At 39.1% G+C, this 24,934-nt stretch overlaps 1 protein-coding gene across 1 annotated transcript; it reads left to right on the top strand.

Annotated features, from left to right (window-relative positions):
• Window positions 1-1,680: 1,680 nt before the first annotated feature.
• Window positions 1,681-23,769, top strand: si:dkeyp-110a12.4 (pancreatic secretory granule membrane major glycoprotein GP2). Its single transcript, XM_061220426.1, has 9 exons — window positions 1,681-1,772; window positions 2,574-2,662; window positions 3,139-3,243; window positions 6,384-6,544; window positions 6,706-6,841; window positions 7,884-7,978; window positions 20,769-20,937; window positions 21,304-21,418; window positions 22,291-23,769. Exons 1-9 carry the CDS (start codon window positions 1,688-1,690, stop codon window positions 22,476-22,478), a joined length of 1,143 nt encoding a protein of 380 aa, XP_061076410.1. The 5' UTR covers window positions 1,681-1,687; the 3' UTR covers window positions 22,479-23,769.
• The last annotated feature ends 1,165 nt before the right edge of the window (window positions 23,770-24,934 follow it).

Raw genomic sequence — 24,934 nt, 5'->3', positions numbered from 1 at the left:
GGGGGGGGGGGGGGGGGGTTAGACAAGGATAGGGATATCAGAAAGGAGGGGCAGGGGAAATCAGGAGGGAGGACTAAGGTAGAGTTTGAAAAGGTGGGTTTTGAGTCTGCGTCGAAATAGGGGGAGACTGATATACTGACTGATATACTGATATGACTGATATACTGATATACTAATCAATCTATCATTTGCATATTTCACTACCATTTAATAACAAACTGAAACTGCATTCAATATTTCTTTCATTTTAATTATGATGCTTTACCTATCAGGCCCCCATGTAGTTCCACTAGGACTGGGAATGTGTAATTATGCTGTGCATAAATTACATTTCAAATATTAAGTTGTGATCCACCACTTGCAGTCCAGTCCAGAATTGTTGGGACCTTGATAATGATACACAAAATACCAGAGTGGTACAATTCCTCAAATATATTGCCATTTACTTGCATGTTGAAAATCCTGTCATTAATGCTTCAAGGTAACTGACAAAAGTTTTAAAAACAGTTTTCGCAATTAATTAAGCAAGTCTATAATGTCTGCTAAGGTCAGAGAACAGGTTTGGAAGGATCTTGAATCATTCTTCCATGCAGAACATTTCAAGATTTTTTATATTTCAATATTAAGTTAAACATTGATTTTGTTTTTCATAGACCCGTTTCTGTGTTGATTGGTGCTGAGGTAAATTTGGTCATTGTTTTGGAGGAAGGTCCACGTATGGCCAAGTCTCGGAGTTTTAACAGAGGCAACCAAGTTTTGAGCTAAAATGAACTGGTGCAATTCATTATGCCACTGATCTTAATGCAAGTCTCTTAATCATATCACCCAGGTTCCCTCGTACCAGCATTTGAGCTGCTCAGGCATTCTGTTGAAGAATTGCACATCAAGGACAGCTGAGCTAGGCAAGCATGCAGGTGGCTAAGCTAGAGGCATCATTGGTGCACTATAAGACAAAGACAATCCACCAAGTAAAATGCCCTCACTTGGCAAAGCAATTACTGAAAAATTGTTCAAATTATGCACCATTGATTCATGGTCCAAATGTTGGGCAAAAAACAAAAATAAATGGAGGAAAGGTGGCAAAAATGTTGTAAAGAAGGAATTGCACTGCCAGTCAGAAGTGAGTCACTGCTGATGCTTTACCCTGTACTGGATGTCTTATTTGGTTCATCCCGTAAGTAACAAGGATTCCTGTAATGACAAAACAAAGTAATGACAAAACAAAAGTGCAGTAGAAATGGAACAAAAGGCTCAGCCAGGACACTCTTGCTCCCTTGGATTCTCTTTACATGCTAAAAAGTCTGCACGTAACAAGTACTTTTCTTGGTGACAGCGGTTCTAGGCATTTAAAAAGTGGGCAGCCCTTATCACCAGCAGCTGTTTTACACCCCCCTCCCCTTCCTTAAGAGTACGTTTGTGTTACCTTGGACTCCTCTTGGCTGTCCCTATTCAACTGAGGAATCTCATTGTTGGTTTGGACATCATTCAAGCTGGTGTTTAAGTGCTACTGGGAGGCTCTCAGTCCATTAGAGCTGCCTTTTTTTAGGCTTGAGTTAGGGGGCACAACGTCGGGTGCTGGCAAGCCAGTTGTGAATAGCAAAGAAGATTCACAGGTTCAGGAAGAAGCCAAGGACCGGAGGTCGAAAGTGTCTTGCTGAAAGTCACTGCTGCTGCGATCATTCTGAAGATGACACCCGCCAGTTTAGCATTCGCTTGGAGCATGTTTGCTCTGAGGATGACTGTCACTCCAGCCTATCAAGACAACATGAAAGGTGAGTCTTTCTCAGCTATCAACTGAGCTATCAACTATATGTGTAAGTTAGACATTTTTTCCATAAACCCTCTCCAGAGAAAAGGTTTTTAATGACGAATTTCACCATAGAATGAGAGGGTCTTGAAATCAGGAAGATTCATGATGTATTCTGTATTCTCAAGGTGCATTAGTTGTGCTCTGCAAACTGGATTTCACAATGTCATGGAAATTTTCCTTCTTTGAGTGATTGAATAACTCCTGGATATTTTTCATTACTTCAATACTGGTGCAGCATTGTGCATATATTTTGAAATTCAAAGGAATAGTCTTTTCTGTTCGTTTGTCAGTGTGCATATAAGCAAAATAAATTAGATGCACCATGTTGTTTCCAAGGAGACCATTTGGAATCGGCATTAAAAACAGGGCAAAGGAGTATTGCAGAAGGTAGTGGGAGAAAGGAAACTAAATGACATGGATCTCGTAATGGATTCAAAGCATTTTAGTTGTAGCTTTTAACCAGATAAAACTGAAACACTTTGCATTCGTTGTTGATTGACCTCAACATTTGGTTTAAATTTGATTGAATATTTCTTAACTGTAATTTAGAAAGAGCTTTGGCTGGAATGTGAAAACAGGACCTTATAAACAGACACTGTAACCTTAATCTTTGAAAAAATACTCATTGGAAATGTATCACTGTTAAATCATATTGCTAAAGATACACAAATGGCCTTTCTACACAAGGTTCTGTAGTCTAGAATGAAAAGAAGACAGTTGAAAATGTTGAAAATGTATTTTCCTTCACTCTGTTCTATCTCAGAGCTCAATGAAATTGTAATTTGCTCCAATGACCGGATGGAAGTGTTCATCCCAAGTGCCTTTTTTCTCAGCAAAGTCCCCCCAGTTTATGTAAGTAGCTACTTTTCTCCAACATGCAAGCTCTCAGAGCCTTATAATTAGCAAGGCCAATTATCTTAAACTGAATGTGTACAAGCACAGTGGATCCCAAATGTTCAGCCCATGACCCAAGAATGAATGAATATGATGCAAACAGATTGTGTAAAATGGTGTATGTAATGAGAGAAACATTTAATTTTGCTGCTGTTTAATTTGTCTTTTATGTAGAAAGTATTTTATGTAGATTGTTATTTGTCCATGTGTACCTAGCAGCACATCTTAACCTCTCCACCACCCCACAGTTTGGAAACCATTGATCTAACCTTTCCGACCTACAAAGTTTCCCTGTGCATTGTTGGCTTGTGGTGTCCCCACCCACCGATGCCATTTACTTCAAACATGCAGCATGTTATCTGTGACTGTTTCCATACGGAAGTTGTTCCAGACTGTTTCTGTGGTCTTACCCCTTCGTCTTTGTTATGCTGCAGGTCTGGGATTTACACCTCAATGACCCAGAATGCCGTGGGGTGGAGATCGATGATGACTATGTTTTCAGCATCAAGACAAACCTGTCCGACTGTGGGACCATCACGGTACTACAGTGGAGCTTGTTGTCACTTTTCATCGAGATGCGCACCTCCTGCTGATAGGAAATTGCTGTGCATACATGTTTAAGTCAGCACCTTAGCTAAGGATACCAAGTTGATATACATAAGAAGGGCACTGAGCCAGACCCTGACATATTTCATGTAGAATTCTGTGGGGGGGTGAAAGGTCATGTTCTGGTTACAGAAGCAATCTATAACCAGAGCCTCACTGAAAGGGACATTAGCGCTACTATAATGGAGACAAACTACAGTACTGATCTCTTTTATCTGTGACACGCAGTCTCCATAAATTCAAATGCTTTACAGCTAGCACTAGGCCATGCTGGAAAACGAGGACTGTTGGGTAAGGGGGGGGCTTGATCATGTGTCAAGCCATGACAACTTGTGCGATAACTGTTAAATCTATCTGTAAATGAGTTCAATTTAGATAACTGATTTGATTTTTAAGATTCAAATTGGAAATAATGCGACCTGATCACCTGCTTATTCGTGAGGAGGCTGTGTTTCATCAGTTGCTGAGAACAGCACTGCCTCGCCTCCCCCCCCCCAGCCGCTACATTCAACTGCTAAGTGTTCCTTTTCAAAGTGTTGAAGGGGGGCAAAGCATTCATGGCACTAAATTATCTGGATTTATATGGAAATTATGGCTGTGTTTTCAAGGCTCTTGAATAGGGGACAATATTTCACTGTCCGACTTTGTAGTATTGTCGTCCCCCCCCCCCCCCCCCCAGCTCCTCTCATGCAGCAGCCATGCTACAGGGAGGGCAATTTTCTCTTTGGCAAGATATAAATCAGTACTCGAAAACCACAAGTATCATTCAAAAGCTCACTTAGAATGCACAGGGCATATCTTGTAAAGTGAGCAAAAGGTTAACGCGACATTGTGGGGGATTGAATCTCTCCTCTTCCTGCAGTTTTACAAGTCCTTTGCATACCAGTCAAGGAACAGGGACGTCTTTGGATTAAACATTTTTGGGAAAAGAAATAGAAAGGGCCATAGTTACCAAACATTTTCTCGTAACGCTATAAACATCTTTCATTGCCGGTTGATGCCTGAACCGAGGAATTATAGAATAAAGGCCCCAGTATAACAGTAACACAGTGTTGTACGTTTACTTGCATCCATAATTGTAATGAGATTCAATGCATTTATTGGTACTGGGTCTGGAACTGAATAGGGAGTATACTATCATACTGTCCATTCAATATTTCTATTTTGGAAACAAATGAGAGCATTTCTTTTTGGGAGAAAATATGTTATTTTACTTTTGAAAAAAAAAAAGATTTTGTATTTGTCTAATTTCCGAAAGAATGTAACTTTAAATGTCAAATATTTGACAATAATTTTAAAATGGGGAGTTCATTGTATGAGCAAGCCTTCACAAATTTGCAAATATGGTAAAATCCAACATAAATGGAATCATTTTAAAATATCATACAAAATATTTCTGAATGTAGGGCTACTTCAGGGTTTTCCATATGTCATAAAACATATCTTGAAGTGTATGTAAGTTTCAATTTTTCATATCTTTCCACCCCTTTTGAATGGACAATCACATTGGTACACTCCTGAGCTTTCCAATCAAGACTGAAACAATGTAGTAGTCATTGGTACAATCCTGATCTTCAAACCAAAAGAACAGGAACTGAGCCTGTGGAAAGGCTAGAAAATCCGGATCTGAGAGTAAGTGAACTCTCAGATTAACTTCCTGCTACTAATTCTAAGAAATACAGTATACACATGGAATGCAGTAAAACACATGTAGAATAAAGCTCATTTTGCACATCTCCCTAATTTATGACAATGAAATCACCTTCAGCAAAAAACACATTGTTAATTTATTTAATTAACACTTGTCAATGGCAGTAAAATTTGACACCGCTGTCCTGATGCCCCCAAACCTCAGTTTAGTTTTACTTCCCTAATTTCCATGTACTCCATGCATGCCCTCCATGTACTTTCTCTTTCTCCTTATCTCCAATCTCCCCATCTGAGCTAACCACAGAACTGAAACTTATTGACCCTAGATTTCTTACACAACTTAGAACATATCACCTTTTGTATCAGACCACCCAATTTTTGTCTGACCTAAAACAATTCCTACATGCCATCCTGGCAGTTTTACTTTGCCACAAATTCCTCTGGTTTGCTTTGTGATTGTTAAAGTGAAAACAAACTCTCTATTCTGAATATATTTGTAAAAATGCACTAAAATACAATCTGATTGATTGATTGAATTTCACCCATCATATTTGGGGCAAAAGCACTATAACTTACATTACAGAATGTAAATAAATAAATGCCTTTTAAAAGTATTTATTATGTATTTTCTCATAATCAGTCTCTTTAAAGGATTGTTTGCTCTGGGAATGTTTTTTGGATATTATTTCTGTTTTAGTGTATGTTTTCAGTTGGGCCCAACAGGTTTTATGTGTGATGAAGAATATTTTCCATATTTTGAGCTTTTTTGATGACCTTCTGGCTTTGTAGGTCTAGGGAAATTGGGGGCTTGTGGGTATGCACTAAAACAAAACTGAAATAATATCAAAATACCCACAGAAGAGAACTATCCCTTTAAAGAGTCAGTCCATGAGTAAAAGTTATCATTTTCATTTTCGGTTCCTTTTTTACCCTTTTAAATATCAAATTAATCTGGTGTATTTGTTTTCTTTTACTTGACACAGACTATCTTACCTTTGTCATAACTTTCACTGGTGTGACTGCCAAGCAACAACAGTACCTCATCCTTCCTATCGTATGGATACTAACTTTTTCATGCATGAGAGCCATTTATGATTGCCGGAATGGGGAGGTGGCTTGTGCATTTATCAAAATTTACTAGAATGTCTTGTCAGCCTTTCAGGAGGAATTTATTCTGCTCGGTTGCCCTTTCAGTCCCTGTGGGGGCCGGATGTAATGCGACAGGACAGGGCTTCTCTCTTTGTTCAAAATGTTTTTACATCTCAACCACATCACTGCCTGGTTTATAAGCATGTGGCTGTAATGTGTACATGTTTTATGGCAGCATAAAAAAGCAAAAGTCAAAAAAAACTTTGGCCTAATTAAAAGTCAGTCTATGTGTAACAATTGCATATCTGTTAATGTGGAACATTCTTCATTTCAGACCTTGGATGATAGCCACATCATGTTCATCAACACCATACGGAATAATGATTCGGATGTTATCACAAGAAGCTACGTCAACATTACCTTTGTCTGCCGGTACCCTATCAACTATATGGTTCAGCAACCCAATGGTGAAAACATGATCAGAGTGGACATCCGGTGAGCATCTGTTATCTTCACATTCTAGTGAAATGCAGGTTTGGCATTAACGGGGTGTTGCTGTAAATGAGCATGTGTGCTCAGTCTGCCTACCCTGTATAAATAAAGGTTAAATTAAATAAATAATTAAATACGCTCAGTAAGAGGCCTCTGCATTTCAGGACAATTACCCTTAACACAGAAGACGGGAACTTCTCAGTGGCCATGATGTTGTACAAAGATGAAGATTTTGAGGACAAGTGGACGACCACTCCTTTTTTGCTGTTGGACGACAACATCTATGTGAAGGTCTTCATGGTGAGCCCTGTTAGGTAACTAACAGTAGACTGTCCAAAACAACTGAAAAGTGGTGAGGGCCTTTTGGTGCAGAATGCTCTTGTAAATGAGACCATGCTTTTTTGTGAAAATTAAACTGCATTATCTGAGAGGGAACAGCACATGTTAGAGAAAAGTGTAACCATAGGAAATTAGGACCTGAATTAGATTTTTTTTAAACCTTTTTTTAATCAAAAGAACTCTTGAAATAACACAGATCTATTTTTCAAGGGAGACCTGGTCAAAATACAGTAGTGATGATAAAAAACAATATAACTCTAATGTCAGTACAACACAAAATAAGACACAGACACCACCTATAAGTCAATTGATGTAAATCTATAGAACACAATTTCCTGTAATTCCAATTACAGTACATTACAATTACATTCTTCAATCACAGTACTATGATTACTAAGACATGTTAAATTACCCAAGGCTACTAGTGCCTCCAAACAACCTTTTTGTGAGTTATTCCAAGTACGCAGTGTAAAATAAGTTAATTTAGGTTTCCAAATGACTGTAAATACATACATTACATTAAAACATTACATTAATTAATGTAATTATTGGAACATAGCTGATAACAGAAATTATTATAGTAAAGGCTTCAGCAGATGTAAGGTAGTTTATGCAGCATTGATTTGAAAATAAAACATAATAATGAAGTCGCCTATTAATATCTATTTTGATTATCCAGCTTTCACCAGGATGTCCCATTGAGATACATGATTTATTTACCAAAAGGACAGCTCAGTAAATAGCATTCATTTTTTCCATATGTACGTATATGTAAAATGAATCTAACTATGGGAGGTTTTCAAAACATTTATAACGAGCTATGGAAATGGAAAAAAATGCTTTCTTGATCAAATAAATCACTTGGTTATTGTTCTCACAGCACCTACAGTGTCTTATTGTTTCATTCCACAGTGTCTGTACATCTGTTGACCGGGCCATATTCTAAAAGACCACTACTCTGTGTCAATTAATGGTTGTTGCATGTGTTCCATTGTTTCCCTAGATACCAGCTCATCTTGTACTGCGCCTGGAACGGTGCTGGGCCACTCCCAACAATGACCCCTATAGCAGTGTCCAGTACAATTTCATCAGAGACAGGTCTGTGAAGTGCGTCTAATTGCTCCTGCTGTGGGCTGATGCCCTTTGGGCACTGTTCAGACATGCATGTGCGTGTGTGTGCGTGTGCGTGTACGTGTGTGTGCTTGCATGCGATGCACTGTGGGATGTATTACATTGCTCATAGATGAATTGCATGAAAACAAATGCCAATCTGTAATACCAAATGATCCATGCACCAGGTGGTGAGAATTTAGGTATTAGTTTACGTTTATTAGTTTAGTTTAGTTTAAGTAGGCTTACATAACTACTCCTAGTTATTTAGTAATACATTATGTTATGGTAGGTGATCTTCTTTGCCTCATTCCTTTGTTTAGTGGTTCACACTACACTATTACTTTATTTGCCTTCAATACAGCAGATTCCCCTTAAACTGATTATTGTTTTCAATCATTTTTCTTGTTGAACAACTCCAGGGTTAATCACAGAATACCATCAGATGTAGCCTGCTGTCCTCAATTCCGTTATTCTTTATAAAAATCTTTATAAAGATATCCTTTGTTCTCCACATTCATCCTCATGGCAAAGATCTGGAATGTGAGATTTTGTAGTGCTGCATAATTTTAACAATCATGCAGCACAGGTTTTGTGAGATGGCCAAACCTTTTTTTGCAGGTTGTGCTGAAAGGGGCCAGAACCCTGTGCCTATGTCGCAATATGGATTTAATCTGGGCATATATATTTGCATGAGTATATACATGTTGACACAGAAACATGGTGTTAAATGCAATTTCTTCCTGGAATCATAGTCAGTGACCCAGTGACCATGTGACTCCTGCCCCTTGACCCAAAAGCAGCAGTAGTACACATTTCAACCCCACAGCTGCAAATGCCCTTGACAACCAGCAGAGTATTTCATTCTGGTAGCAACAGTGTTACTATGAATACCAGGATTTCTGTTTACAGTGTCTCCGAGTCCAAAAGAGCTGGGAAGCAGGCTGAGTTTTCTTCATCCGTGACTGTTTGATATATTGTTCCTCAGGAACATATATTGTTCATTTATTCATAATACAAATACTTTGAAAGAAAACAGGAAAATATTGCTGCGAAAACCCAAATGGCCACAATAAAAAGTATTATTTTATAAAATGAGAAAATACTTTCAACAGGAAAATAAAACATACAACTTTTGTGTTTCACATTTATGAAGAAAATAATTGTTGTGCACTTTAAAATCATGAGAAATCAATCTAAAATCGGTACTGTGACATAAAGCCTCAGATTTTATAGGTCTTCTTCAGAGTAAGAAATGTCTTATTATAACTTTTGTATTAGTCTTTAAAATACTTCATTAGGCTATACAGTGGGCTTCAGAATTATTGGCACCCCTGATAAATATGCACAAAAAATACTGTAATAAAAAGAAAATACAACTTATTGACATATTTTATTTCCAATATTTGTTACATTTTGTGCTTTATTCATTATTAAATGGAATCAACCATAGTGTTACATTTTTCAAATAAAAAATATTATTTCCCCAAGAACAAGGTTTCACAATTATTGGCGCCTGTGTTTTAATACTTTGTGCAAACACCCCTGACCATTTCAGAATCTTTGATATCCTTGGGTTTGTGATCATGGGCCCCCCTCTTCAGTTCAGACCTCAGGTTTTTGATGGGATTTAGTCTGGAGACTGAGATGGCCATTGGAACATGGATGTTATTTTCTCAACCATTTCTGTGTCTTCATCGCCATCCGTGGGGACAATGTGCACTTGCATCCTCGCCGGTGTGATGGACTGTGGTAGACCTATTGCTTTGTAGGCTACAGTATGTGCTGTTTTGTTTTTGTTTAGAAATTTGCCTAGGCCTATACAACCCTTCTTTTAAATCTTTGAAATGTCAGCAAAATTATCTTTGAAATATCTTTGAAATGTCAATGAAACGATCATCCATTTGTACACGGTTGCTCAGTAACTAATCTACAATGTGACAAGATCGGCAGCAACTTGGAATGGGCAACTTTCATGAATCATCCAATCATTATCCTATTATTGGGTCATGTGAGCTCCGTGTATCATGTAAAAAAAATGTTTTTTTCACTAATGGCTGCCGTTCCACGCTTCTGGGGTAAGGAGAAAGAGCTTCCAGTGATAACGTTGGGTGGTGATAGTATGAACAACTGCTGCGGTAATATGAATTGATATGCACAGAAAACACGTGACAGACTAATTATTCCAAGTGTGGTTGATGCTCAACTGATCTATTTGCTTGTCATGAGATCGCTAGCTTGCCTAGCTACATTATGTTTTCTGGTAAAGATAGGAGTAACTTACCATAAAGATAGGGGTAATTACATTTAGCTTGCATCTAACTGGAAAGTCATCTCTGAGTACCAAGCACATTGTTAGCTAACGTCAGCTATGTGTATTGGCTATCCATTGTCACAAATAAGTTATCTATCGTAAGAAACAATCCAAGCATACAGTAGCTACTTTGCACTTTTCTAAAGCCTGCTTTATTTCCAACATGTAGATGTGTCCTATTTAAGACCACAAATCTTGTATCACTCTTTCAACATAGCTCGCCCACAAACGGTGTTAGTAGCATACAATTTTTAAACTTGTGCATCCAGTGTGCATTAGTGTTCTGCAGTGGGTTGGTAGCATTTTCTCCTGTATTAGTTAAGTATCATTTGTTTGTTTGCTGTTTCTAAATAAGTTTAGTTGTCATTATAGTGTTCTGCTGTTTATTTGTTTGTTAGTTAATACAATTGGTGTTTATTTAGATTACAGTGAAACTGGGTTAGGTGTTTATTTCTCTCAGGTGAGCTAGGCTATTGAGTTAGGCTATTGTTTTTACTGGCTGGCAGGCCACAGCTTTTTTTGTAGGAGGAGCCAATAGTTTGCACCCTGCTTAGTGTATAATTACTGGCACACCTGAACTCACTTCAGTGTGCATTAGTGTTCTGCAGTGGCATTTTCTGTATTCAGCGTCAGCTAGTTATTTAAGCAGTTGTGTAGCGCACCAGCGGCAGCTGGGTGCGGCAGCCTCGGCTACTTGCCTCGGCGTACAAAGTCGCAGGTGTACAAAGTCGAGGGTGTCTATCTACAGGTGTCCATCGAGGCTGTCTGAGAGCCTGATGTTTGATTTTGTTTTTGCTGCCTGCCCTCATTCCACTGTGTAGTATTCCTCTTGTCCTCCCTAGTTCCCTCCATGTGTTTCCTTCCCATCCCTGTCCTCTCTCCTCTCCCCAGATCCCAGTCAGGTAGCAGGTCCGCTTCCCGCCAACATGGGCAGAATATCTCAAACCTCATCTTCCCTCCCAGATCCGCTGGTATTGATCTCTGTGTGGCTGGTGGCCTCTGGAACTGCCAGTCCGCCGTCCAGAAAGCAGACTTCATATCAGCCTATGCCTCCCACCTCAACCTTGACTTTCTTGCCCTCACCCCCCTCATCACTCACACTTGATGACTTTGTCTCCTTCTATGAAAAGAAGGTTGATGCCATTCGCAATTCCTTCTCCCAACCCTCTCCCCCCGCTGACCCTCCTACCTTCCCAAACTCCCTACCCTCCTTTTCTCCCCTCTCTGACTCAGACACATTGAAACTCCTTACATCCCACCGCCCGACCACCTGTCCTCTTGACCCCATCCCCTCTCCCCTTCTACAATCTATATCTAATGACATTCTCCCTTTTCTCTCCTCTCTAATCAACACCTCCCTCTCTTCCGGCACCATGCCCTCTTCCCTGAAGAGGGCCAGAATTACTCCCCTACTCAAAAAACCTACTCTTGACCCCTCTGCTCTAAGCAACTACCGGCCTGTCTCTCTTCTTCCCTTTCTCGCCAAAACACTGGAACAGGCAGTCTGCTCCCAACTGTCCACTTATCTTCTTCACAACAATATCCATGACCCCAACCAGTCTGGCTTCAAGAGTGGCCACTCCACTGAGACCACCCTGCTCGCGGTCACTGAGGCACTCCACTCTTCTAAAGCCAAATCCCTCTCCTCTGTCCTCATCCTCCTCGACTTGTCGGCCGCCTTCGATACAGTCAAGCATGAGATTCTGCTCTCATCGCTGTCTGGGATGGGTGTTACAGGGTCTGCACTTGTTTGGTTTTCCTCCTACCTCTCTGGTCGCTCCTACCAGGTGACTTGGAGGGGCTCAGTCTCTGACCCTCACCCACTACAAACTGGAGTCCCGCAGGGCTCAGTTCTTGGTCCTCTCCTCTTCTCGCTGTACACCATGTTTCTTGGTTCTGTTATCTCTTCCCATGGCTTTTCTTATCACTCTTACGCCGATGACACCCAACTCTTTATTTCCTTCCCCCCCGACACCCAAGTCAACACACAGATCTCTGCCTGCTTGGCTGATATCTCTGCGTGGATGACTTCCCACCACCTGAAGCTTAACCTGGGCAAAACTGAGCTGCTCCCTTCTGAGTCCTCTCCATCAATCGACCTCTCACTGACGGTTGAGGACTTTGTAGTTTCCCCCTTCTATACGGCAAAGAATCTTGGGGTGACTCTTGATAACTGCCTCACCCTGGCTCCACAAGTATCCTCCACTGCCAGAACCTACAGGTTCTTTCTGTGCAATATACGCCGTATCCGTCATCTCCTGACGGAGAAAGCCACCCAGTTCCTAGTCCAGGCGCTCGTCATTTCACACCTGGATTACTGCAACTCCCTCCTAGCCGGTCTCCCAGCGTGTGCACTCAAGCCCCTCCAGCTGGTCCAGAATGCTGCAGCCCGCCTGATCACCAGTCAGCCCAGGTCGGCTCATGTCACCCCACTTCTCATTGGCCTCCACTGGCTTCCTATTGCCGCACGCATCCGATTCAAGGCCCTAGTGTTGGCATTTCAGGCTGCTAATGGGACTGCCCCACCTTACATACAATCCTTGATCACTCCCTACTCCCCAGCTAGACCACTCCGATCTGCCAGCTCTGGTCGCCTTATGGTTCCCTCTCTTCGTGCACCTGGCGGTCGAGCTGCACGTTCACGCCTGTTTTCCATTCTGGTTCCTCAGTGGTGGAATGACTTGCCTACCACTGTCAGGACAGCAGAATCCCTCCCCCTATTTCGACGCAGACTAAAAACACACCTTTTCAAACTCTACCTTAGCTCTCCCTCCTGATTTCCCCCGCCCCCCCTTTCAGATATCCCTATCCTCCTTGTCTAACCCCCCCCAAAAAAAAATAAAAGCAGTTATGATGACTATATGTTTAGAACAGCATTTCATGTGTATTTTCCTAGTTATGGATGTGATGCTTTGACTTGTGGAAGAACCTATGCACTTTAAAAGCGTCTGCCAAATGACTAAAATGTAATGTAAAGTAATATAGCCTGCATTAAAGCGTATATTGCTATGATCTGATTCATATATGCCTACTGTATGTCATTCAGGATAAAGCAGAATGTATAGTCTAGAGTATGTACATATATGGGCATATACATAATTATTCATATTTGTCCAAAAGTACTTGACCAATTAAACAAAGTCATGTGCAATCCCTGTCACTCAATGTCTCACCCACAAACCACTTTGGCCCTCACTGTAGGAATACGTTATAAGGCTGTTTGTAATATATACAATTTATTTTCTATCTGTTAAATTTATCAAAATAATAAATGTTGCCATGTTAATTCTATGCATATAATTGTGCATGAATGAGAGTCTTGTTCTGCACAACTGCTACAGGGCTCTAGCATGTTGTCAATGATCTGTGCTGAAACCTTGGTGGAGAGCAGGCTGATGTGCATCAATTTAATTTCCTCTTTTAAGGCTTTCAGCAGACATTTCACTTAAAACGTAGTTTCTTTAGTTTTTACTCTGGGAGGTTCAATTAATAGCTGATAGGTCATTGTAAATATGCATTAAAAAATATTAACATTAAATAATATATTAAATAATATATTCCCACTGGCTAACTTAAGTAAAGAAAACCCCATTCTCCCCATTTCTTATAAGCTGGCAAAAAGTGGTATTTTGCTGTTCAGTGATGATAAATTCTTGGTTCTGAAACTTCTGCAGTCTATGTTCTCAACCAAAGGTTTTATTTTCATAGCTAGTTTGTATAACGACACATGATTTAACTGTGCTCCCTATATTACATGCATTTGGCTCGAGCTAGAAAAGTCTCACGTTAAGCTAAGTTTGATCATGAGCATACAACAGAATGTGGTAGAATAGGGTGTTTGCATGTAAACTGACAAAGTCTGTATAGAGCATTTCATGTTAGAGTTAAGTTAAACACCATACATTTAGCTAACTTAGCTAATATTGGTAGAATAGCTGTTGTTAGGTCTATCACTTACTTAATAACTACTCGGGATGTGACAAATCATCAGTTTTTTTTGTAAACGGATAACATTCCATTTTGAAAATTATTTACAGTGTAAGCTGTGTAACCGATACTGCTTATGATCGCTAGAGGTCGCCATTTTTTTTTCTTTCTTTTTTTTTTCTTCTTTTTTTTACTTATTGACATTGAAACGCCAGGGGCTGTGGCAATTAGAACCAATTTTCAACAATGAGCTTGAATTATTATACAGCTATACAATGTTTTGGGAGAAGGAATTGCGAATGGCGTCAACCTTCTTTTCAAAGGAGACAAAGTCATCAGATGTGAGTGATGAGGGGGGTGGGGGTGCCGGCCTGTCAACTGCATATTCTGAAACCCGAATTTAAGGACAATAAACACAGGCAACATGTCTGTGAGCCTATTTCAATGATAGGAAGGGATTTACAATGGTCTTGTAACAATGTTTTAACACAAAAATCTTACCAATTGTACCTAAAGTTTTCGCTTTCAATATCTGATGGATAAATAGCCTAATGATAATGTATTGCTCTATATATTTTTGTGGATAGCGCATAGTGGAAAGCTATGTTCAGTTTGCCAGTGGTTTGAATTTGAGTGTCAATAAATAAACACGGATGGAAAAATGCCATACAATAGGCCATAAGTGAACCAACAGCTGGATTTAAAACACCCAGAAAATCTTTGATAACAATAGTACTGTAGCATTCAACTTCCTGTGGTTTTTCCATTCTTAACCCCCAGAAATGGCCACAGATTGATAGCTAGTTTAGAATGTAAACAGCGTATTGTGATATATGGCATTGTGAAAAGCTACATTCAGTTTGCCGGCAGCTAGTTTGAATTTGCGTGCCAACAAATAAACACAAATCCTCTGTGAATCTTAAGAAATGACATAACATTACAATTAGCCATACTTTGATAACTATAATACTGTAGCATTCAATTCCCTGTGGTGTTTGTTTTTTAAACCCGCTCGAGTTGCTAGAACTACTGTAGCTTGTCAATTGCTAGTTTAGAATGTAAACCGCAATAATACGCCTGGTGGTGAACGTGCATTTATTTTAAACTGAGATTACCATTTCAGCTTCAGAAAAAAATTATGGTTTATCCATTCGCAATTTTTTGTAAGCATTTACGACTGTTTAAATGTTCACACCCCTAGCATGAGCTATGTGGCAGCATGGTTGTGCCGATGTATAACACGGTCCCATCAGAATTGATCTGTGATTGAAATTTGTATTATTATAATTATGTATATTACTTGGATGGATATTTGGTGGAGATGTAGTGGATACATCCCTCTGTGATAATTTATTTGGTTTTTACCAAATTTTCCAGCCACTGTAAAGTTACTTTAAACCATTCATCTTAACAGCAGTAGCCATACTTGTCTCAAACTTCTCCACACTGTTCCCTGGTCATTATGTGTTTGAGGTAAATACATTTGAAAAATCTTGCTTGGTTTTCGGCTGGTAAATGCCAATGTTCCCCACACTATTTCAATCTATACTGCACCTGGATATCCTCCAGGCATGTAGTCTGTCACTGACTCCTAAAAGTGCAATGATATGTGCTCTTAAAGCCTGCTCAGTGCTGGAATTGCACCAACATGCAAAATGTTTTTGTACTGCCAACAGGGAGACTGATGTGACTGCTCTGGCCAGTGTGTGAACTTGTGAAGTAGGGCGTCCAACTCTGTCAGTGTCAAACAAAGCACTATGAGGTCGTCTGGTGATGTCACGGTTGTACTAAATGTGAACTCCTCTTGGCAGTGATCCATTGAAGCAGTGCACATCTCTCTTCTTGAGCAGGGAGGGGTATGACATCCCAGCTGAATAGTTCCCAAGGATGTAATACTCAGCATAGATCTGCCTCTATGTACTCTCATATTTTTTATATACAGTATATCTGTTACTTTTGTAATGTATTTATGTATTGTATTGTATTGTGATTTGTAATAACCTGCCCAGATGAAAATGAACTTATTAGCTAACTGCGGCGCATTTACAAGGGTTTACCATTAATTACCACTGAAGTAGCAGACCAGCAGCCATAGCTTTGTTACATTCCATGACAGTAAGGGAGGGACAGGGAACTTTTCTTTAATATGTTTATGTGTTGGCAAGAAAAATGTATGTTGCCTATGTATGATAGATTGCCAAATGGCAATAAAATGTATGTTTTATTTTTTTTAAATTGAGGGAGAAATGTGGAAATATCTACAGTGCCTTGCAATACACACCAAGAAAGCTAATTTTCTAAACAGCATTGTAAATTCTGTTGAGGAAGTGAAGCTTAAGTAAAATATATTTAATATATTTAAATATATTTAAATGACACCTTGTTTAAGGTCCGGCACTCTGAATATAACACCAAATACCAAAACTGCGTCAACAATTAAAACCCTTCATTTTACCAACGTGTAAAATGTATTTGGTTTGATTGGCACGCGCCCAATGAGTGAAGAATGGATCGGGCTCTATCAGTTTGTGTGTTCTTTCTTTACATTGCATTATACCACGGCACTGAAAAATAACCTACCACCTAGGGCAAATACGTTATTCTGATTGGCCGAGACATGTCATGTGGGTGTGCATTAATTTTGTATAACCTTGCTAACAAGAAAAGATCTGTAGAATTTTCTTCATGGCTGAAATACAAATATCAATGCGCACAACATATACTACTATGCAAAGCATTTCTAATGCATGCAAGTTGTCCGGTTATCATAGCCTACTTTGAGGATACTGGCTGTGTTCACTCCAGAAAACAACAGCAAGCACAGAACAGCTGATACCTATTCAGTACACTGATATTCCCTGTAAACTACATATAGTGTGAAGTGAATATTTTTCAATATTGTTTCAATATTGTTTCAATATTTTTGATGGTGTAACTCTGTGTTTACCAGACATACTCTTGGCAGGCATTAGTATCAAGTAAAGTTTATAATATCTCTCACTGGATTCACTCAAGCGGTATCTTATCTAAGATTCAGATACAGGAGGATTGCAGTAGTGCTTAATAATATTAAGAATTTCACCCAAACCCACAATAGCAACAGCAGACCAATCAGCTCATGTGTCAAAGATAAGATTGTATTAACAGTATTGACACATCAAATCAGTGTATTAGAAAAAAAATGTTGAATATGAATATGAATGTATGTTGTATATGAAATATCAATGTGAATCTCAGAATACCATTAGTAGAACGTGTGGTGTATAATGTGAAATAGCAATACAGATCATAAAGTTCAACCTTATCTTGTAGCACACATATAATGAGCAACATGAAATATCAATTCAGATCATATAAATCACCCTATGTTGGATCCAACAACCCCAAAAAATATATGATATGATATGAGATCTCATTTAAGAAAAATGGAGAAAAATATATATATATATAGCTCGAGCTGAGATGAGTAGTAAGGGGGAAAGTTTTGCGTGTTTCAATACGAAAGTTCTGATCATACAGTCCCGATTAGAACATGTCCCGTCCTACCACACTCTTGTGGGGAAAAAAAAAATCAGTCCATGGGATGACGTCCTACTCTCGAGGGAAACCTCTCAGTCCATCGAAAACACGCACACACACCGTACAACGATTAGCAAAACTACATTTTAGAACTACGCGGTTCAGCGACGTTTTGTACAAATAATTAATTCCCCACATCATTACATCTTAACATGAACATACAGCAAACGTGTATACCAAAAGACACAGGTATTGCTTTTCTTCATTCAAATACGTATCCTAGCTTATTCTGCGATAGCACCATAGCCATGTGGCTAACACAGCTAGCTTACATGAGCGCATAACACCGTATTACATGAGGTTTGCAATTTCCATGACACGACAGTGACACATCACGCTTCTAGTAGTCAGCCTATGTTGACTGGTTTACATTGCAATTCATTTTGTTCAACATGTAATCTGTCGTGAACAAATTAGCTAAGTGTCCACATTTAAACTTTCAACTCACCAGGATAAGTTCAAAATAAACCAAAACAGCTCTTCTTATAAATCTTCAAGATGTCAGTCAACTTCTACTTTACTCTATGAGTTCTGTGTTGTATTAACCTAAGTGATTATAAGCTATTTGTCATAAATCTTATCAAATGTCTCTGTCTAATCTCTGTATCTGGGTGGATGGTGTCAGTCTGGGAAAAGGAAAAAGAAGATCGTTTCTCCTCACGAGGAGGGTCTTAGGGAATGTCTACAACTACCCAACTACTAATACTAGTGCTAAAGTGAGGGACTATTCACTTTAAGTAGGTGAAACTAATGAGGGTTACAATGGCAATTGTAATGCGTGGGCCGCAGCAGGAACACCTGAACGAGGAACAGGTCGACCAAATAGAAAATGACTACATGGGCCATTGCCATATTGCAGGACTGGCTGCAAGAACAAGACATGCCAGCTGACTTTGACAGCTACAGTGCTGCAAAGCTCAATGAGATACTGAGGTTCTCTCTACTTCTGTTCAAAATGGTCCAGCCATAGTCTACTCCATTCAGTTGATGGCATTAATGTCAAATTTCTATAAACTGCTTGCCATTATTTTGTGATCTAACATTAGTTAATAGCTTAACTTTAGATTTCCTTTCACCGATGGTGAGCTACTGAACATTTCTTTGGTGATGATGCAGCTTTTTATCGGTATCTGTTCCTAAATTATAGTTAGCTCTCAAGTTTTAAAACAGCCTTGGGGTATTGCACATGTAACTTTACAATACAATATTCCCTGTTTTCTTATACACGCCAGGCTGGGAAATTGTTTTTGCACTGTACTGCTCATCAGGCGAAATTGCCGAATGCATTAGATGGCTATATGCAGAAAGAAGATACCAAGCCACACCTTTTTCCCCCAAAATAGCTAAAAACTAATTTGATCGGCTGTGGTGTGTAAGGGTGGAGGTGTGGAAGGGGGATCAGGCAAGGACTGTCTAAATCGGAGAAATAAAAAATTGTTTTAGTAAACTTTATGTTGTTGGAGGCAGGGTAAGCAGGATATTATTACTAAAAGATTAATGGTTAATAATCTAATTGTACATATTTTGTTATTTGCCAGCAGATAATCATTAAAACTTGAATATTCTTTCTAGGCACTACCTTTTTTGTACCGCTAGAGGGCGTTTTGTACTTTTTGTACTTTTGCCAATGTGATGATTAGTTCAGTTTGGCTATCAGGTAATCAACACCCTCGTGCTGACTACTAATTCCAATTTTCTGGTGCATGTGGTCTGATTGCTGATCAAGGTCAGCTGTGTGCCTTTCTATTTATACTTGATCATTCTTCATCACTTCTTCAGCAGGTTTAGACTTTTAAATTTGTTTGTTTGTGAGGTGTGGACAGACAAGGATCATTTACCCATGGAGTTCACGGTCAAGGGAGCTGAATACCCAGCAGGGCGTGATCTTCTTAGAGGAATGTGTACAGTCTGAAGCATCTGCACACTCCCGTTTTTTTAATTTGCATGCACAAATGGCAGGCACGTAACAGTTGGACAATGGGATTCCTTTTGAGGAATAGAGACCCCGTCAGAATCCTCCTTCTGTTAGGGTGGGAGTTTGTCACCCTGTGCTGCACGCTTGCTCTCTGATACCGTGTGTCCACCTAGTTTATTTTTGCCTTGTTAACTGCTACCTTTGTTAAGTAAGGAGCGGTAGTTTAGTTTAAGGTGGATGGGTGAGGTTCTGAGGCCCAAATAAGATGATAGGCTCAGACTTCCTGTGGCTTGGGGCAAGTGTGTTGTTGTTCCGTGGCATGCTGTTTTCAAAGCTTTACCTTCGTTTTTATTATAGCATGGTGTTTCTTTGTGTCACTTTATTCAAAACGTAGTGTTTTCATTCCTGTCATAGTTTCGGTTATTGTACGGGTTGCACTGAGTCTATGCACAGTTGAAGGTACCATCCCTATGAAAATCTTGGTCACTTTTATGGTTCACAGGTAGAGACCAATGGTAAGGCAATGGTGTCTTCAATAGAGCAACGGCTTGATTACCTATGCAAGCAGCATAATTATTATTTGTTTCTTTGAAATATTTTCTAACAGAAAACAACGGCCTCTTTCACGAAACCCTTTTTAAACTCTTCTTACTTTTGTAATATACGTTTGTTCTTACTTTTGTCATTTAAAAATTTCCTACGGAAAACTAAAGGGATTTGTGAAATTTTATGTGTATCAGTCGAGAGGGTTTTGTGGGGGCGACATGGCTCAGGCAGTAGGAGCATTGTTGTATTTTCCTTAGATTTTTGCTACATTTTTATACATCTCCTTTTGTTTTTTCATGCTTAACAAATTAGTTCAGTTATGTTTTGAAAATGTGATTGGGCTTAGTGTACACACAAATATATATATATTTTTAATGACTTAAATGTAATTGATAGAGCTAAGTGAATGTCAGTATTGGAAAGAAAGATTGAGAGAAGAAAAGAGACAGGGCAGGGCTGATTGATGTAAATGCTTGATTGTGTTCTCTTCTCCCCAGCTGTCCAGTCGCAATGAGTGAGCAAACACTGTTCGTGCTCAGTAATGGTCAGGGTCCGGAGGCCATGTTCCAGATACAAATGTTCAAGTTTGTGGGTAATACCTATAAAGATGTCTTTCTACACTGCAATGTCCAGATCTGCCACAGCACAGCGGGGGTCTGCCAGCCTGTGAGTGGCCTCTTTCCACAGCCTGCTTGCTTACTCTCACTAGCTCACTACCTAGAAATATGGCAACCTTCATTCTCAGCTTTGAATAAAAAGCAAATGCAAGTTTAACAGTTTTTCTTCAAAACCGCAGTTTGGTCAGGTCATTTAGTGATCACTGTACTATCCAAATTGTGCATGTATAGAAAAGAAATCTTGCATTTGAAGTCACAGTACAAATGTTAATTGAACCCAGGCCAATGTTTGGTCATTCAAAAAAACTTCTGAGTATAGTTGACTCTGTTCTTTGTTGTCTCATTTCAAATTTTTGTGCTACCCAAAAATATATAATGTCTTCTTTAACCCTGGACATAACCCTTCATGCTCCAGAACTGCTCTGGAGAAGACGGTGTGGTCCGAACAAAGAGGGACATTACACAGTCTCACACTGTGTCCTATGGACCCATTAGAAGGTTGATGGCCACCAGTGGAAAACCAGACCTGAGTAAGTTTCCCTATATTTAACTTTCGGGATAAGGAACAAATGCTTGTTCTGAACAAAAACAGTCTCATGTTTCTGTTCCAGCATTCAGCCCACATAAATTTATGTAATGTAATAGTTGAGTGCTACCTCACAGGCAGGTAATTAGTCCAATATTGACTTTGCTCATTGAGGCCGTGTATACTACTATAACCAGCCTGGTTGGAGGAGCTATTATTTATGTGCACTGTTTGATGCTCTAGTGTTACTGAATTGAATGAAATCAAGATAGCTAGAGTCAGTTAACTAGCTAGCTTGCTTGCTATTGGATTTTGTGCTTGGCTTCAAAACGAAATAGCCATGATCAAAGCATTTCTACCAATAAATAGGTGGTTCACAGACATCCAAAGCAGAATTATCTTCGCAGTGGTGTTACTATGAGCTAGCTGGCTAGCGGTTCTCAGACATGTAAAACTGATTAAAAAGTGTAATTGTCTTTGCAATTGCGTTAGCGTGATAGCTGGGTAGTTAACTTGGTGAGATCATTTAATAAAACTCTGACTGAACTCAGTTGCCGAAATTTCAGAAGAGGCTGACAGCATTCGAACGGCTGAAGCATTGGTTGCAGCCTCAAAACCTACTGCATATGAGCAAGGGAAACATGACAAATGTGATTTAAAACAAACAAAAAATCCTTTGCAATCCTTACTAGCATGCATTTACACATTCATTTTCACAGCCCTCTTCATTTGTTCCCTTCTTCTCTTGTATATTTACATTTTTCATAAATATTTGAGACTTTAGCTATACCTAGTCTCTCTTAGTCAGGTATTGAGAAATTGTAATGAAGTAACATGTCTTAACTGTTTCTGGGTCTTGTCCTCCTCCTGCCTTAGATTCAGGTGGTCTGCCTCCTGTGGAGACTGTTGTCTTGGGTGGACTGCTGCTGGTCCTGCTGCTGGTCCTGCTGCTGGTCACAGGGGTGTTTGGGAGGGTATTGCTGCGCACACGGAGGTCCTACCCCACACACGAAGCCCAGCTGACTCTGTCCAATATCCACCACCTCTCAGAGGTGGCCTCCTGAGCCTGATGGAGTCTTAACACAATGCACACACACACACACACACACACACACACACACACACACACAAATGCATCTGTGTACACGTACACACATGCATACAATCACATCTGTGGACATATACCGTGCAATCTACAAGTATTTTGACAATGACACATTTTTTGTTTTGGCTCTGTACTCCAACAATGAAACAATGACTATGAAGTTGACGTCAAGACTATCACCTTTAATTTGAGGTTAGTCACATCCATATTGGGTGATCTATGTAGGAATTGCATCCCTTTTTATACATAGCCCAGGGAACCAAATGTAATCAGACAGTTGGCTTTTCAGCTGTTTCTGATTAGTCAGGTCTATTCAATCAATCATTTCCTTACTGTAGGTATAAAAAGCTTTCAGTATCTAGTCTTGATTCTTGGCTCTTGTTTGCCTTGGAGTCTGCTATTGGCGTTTGTCAACATGAGTTGTTCCAGTGAGAATTAAGGAAATCAGAATTAATTTTGCTGCTCCTATTAGCAGTTACATTATCAATGAAGGCAATTGAGCCAACATCTGTGGCAGCCATACATGCCCTATCTATAACACCCCCACCATGTTTCACAGATGGTGGGGGGGCTTTGGTTTTCCAGAACTCTGCAGGCTCTTTAAGGTACTACTTAGCAAACTGTAACCCAGTCGTCCTGTTTTTACAGCTATCTAGTGGTTTTAATCTTGTTGACAAATGCCAGTAACAGTCTCCAAATGCAATCAAAACCCATATAGCTTTGAATCAAGACGAGATACTGAAAGAATACAAGAACTTATTGAATACATCTGACTTAAAAGAAACAACTGTCCAATTACTTTTGGTCCCCTAAAATGGAGGGACTATATGTAAAAAGGGATGTCATTCCTACATGGATCACTCAATATGGATGTAAATACTCTCAAATTGTGACCATCTGCATTTTATTTTCATTTTTTCATTTCAAAAAGTGCTGGAGTACACGGCCAAAAGAACAGAGAATGTATCATTGTCCAAATACTTGCGGACTTCACTTTGCGTGGGCACACACATACACACACACACACACACACACACACACACACACACACACACACTCTCTTGCTTGCTCTCTTCTCCAAATGGGATCACATTACTTCATATACTGATGTACTGTTTTGTATCTCAGTTTCAGTAGAATTATTTGTTTTAATCCGTCAAATCTCCAATGTGGATTGTGTGCACGGAGTCATTATTACCATACAGTACAGAGGTTTAACGACAGGGGCTCTAATGAGGTTTGAATTGAAATAATTTAAGTTGAAATGAATTATTATACTACTCTGTTCATCAGTGTATGGCTTGTATTTTTACTATTTCCTGATACTCTTTGTGTTTCTTTTTTATTTTTATATGAAATAAAAAAAATAAAAATGAAGTTAATCTATTGATTTTTCCCTCGATCACCAGTGTTTTGCTTACTCTTTTATGAGAATACTTGGGTTGTGAGATTGATTTCCTCCAATATGAGTGTTCTAAGTTATACAGTGCACAAAAATGCTGTAAACTAAAAAATAATACAGCTATTGACATAAGCTTTATTTTCCAACATACATGAATTAGTGCGCTTTATAAATTATTCAATGGAATTAACAATGTTTATTTGTTTGTTTTTTTTTGACAGCCATGAGTCTTTTCCTATAATTTGTGATAAATTTACACATTTGTTGGGATTCACAGGCTTGCAAAACAGATATGAAAGCAAAATTGCCACCCTTCCATAAATGGTTCATTTTCAGACTGGGTGACACCAAGATGCAACCAATCTTTTCAATTCTTAAAATTCTTTTTATACTCTAGTGAAACAGGAAGTGATGGAATGACAAAATATAGTTCCTTCAGATTGTAGATTGTAGTATTTCCAATTTAACTTTGATTTTATTTAAAATAATTGTTAGGGGTGCCAATGATTTTGGCACTTCTGGTTTTCAGAAAGAAATTGATTACTAAATAAAAAATATTGAAACATGAGAATAAATGTATTGAAATATAAATATGTACGTAGTTATACTATGTATTGTTTGAACATAACATATTGATCATTATCCATGTTGTTTATTATATGCAGGATCCATTGTTATTAAGGGAGCCCACTGTAGACAGTACTATAAGATAGTGTCAGCCCATTGGCTTGAATAATTGACTCCACTTTGCGCACCAGAAATGGCCAAGACTCATCAAAAGTGGTAACTTCCGAATGGTTTATGAGAAAAGCGCATCCCATAAAGTTTGTCAGATGAGTATTTCTCTCATTTTTGTCAACCAAGTTATATTATGACCCTGAGAAGTGAAGGTATTAAACCACCTTCAGACCATATGTTGAGTATTTTTATTGGCCGCCACTGGGGTGACAAAGCACAAATTGAAATGAATTTATTTTGGGTCTCATTATCTCAGGAAATGAAGAGCCTGTTTT

The sequence above is a fragment of the Conger conger genome, chromosome 1 (assembly GCF_963514075.1).
Source record: "Conger conger chromosome 1, fConCon1.1, whole genome shotgun sequence".
Classification (NCBI taxonomy): domain Eukaryota; kingdom Metazoa; phylum Chordata; class Actinopteri; order Anguilliformes; family Congridae; genus Conger; species Conger conger.
Note: the sequence above shows the minus strand (reverse complement) of the source record. Positions and strands in the feature narration are given on the sequence as shown.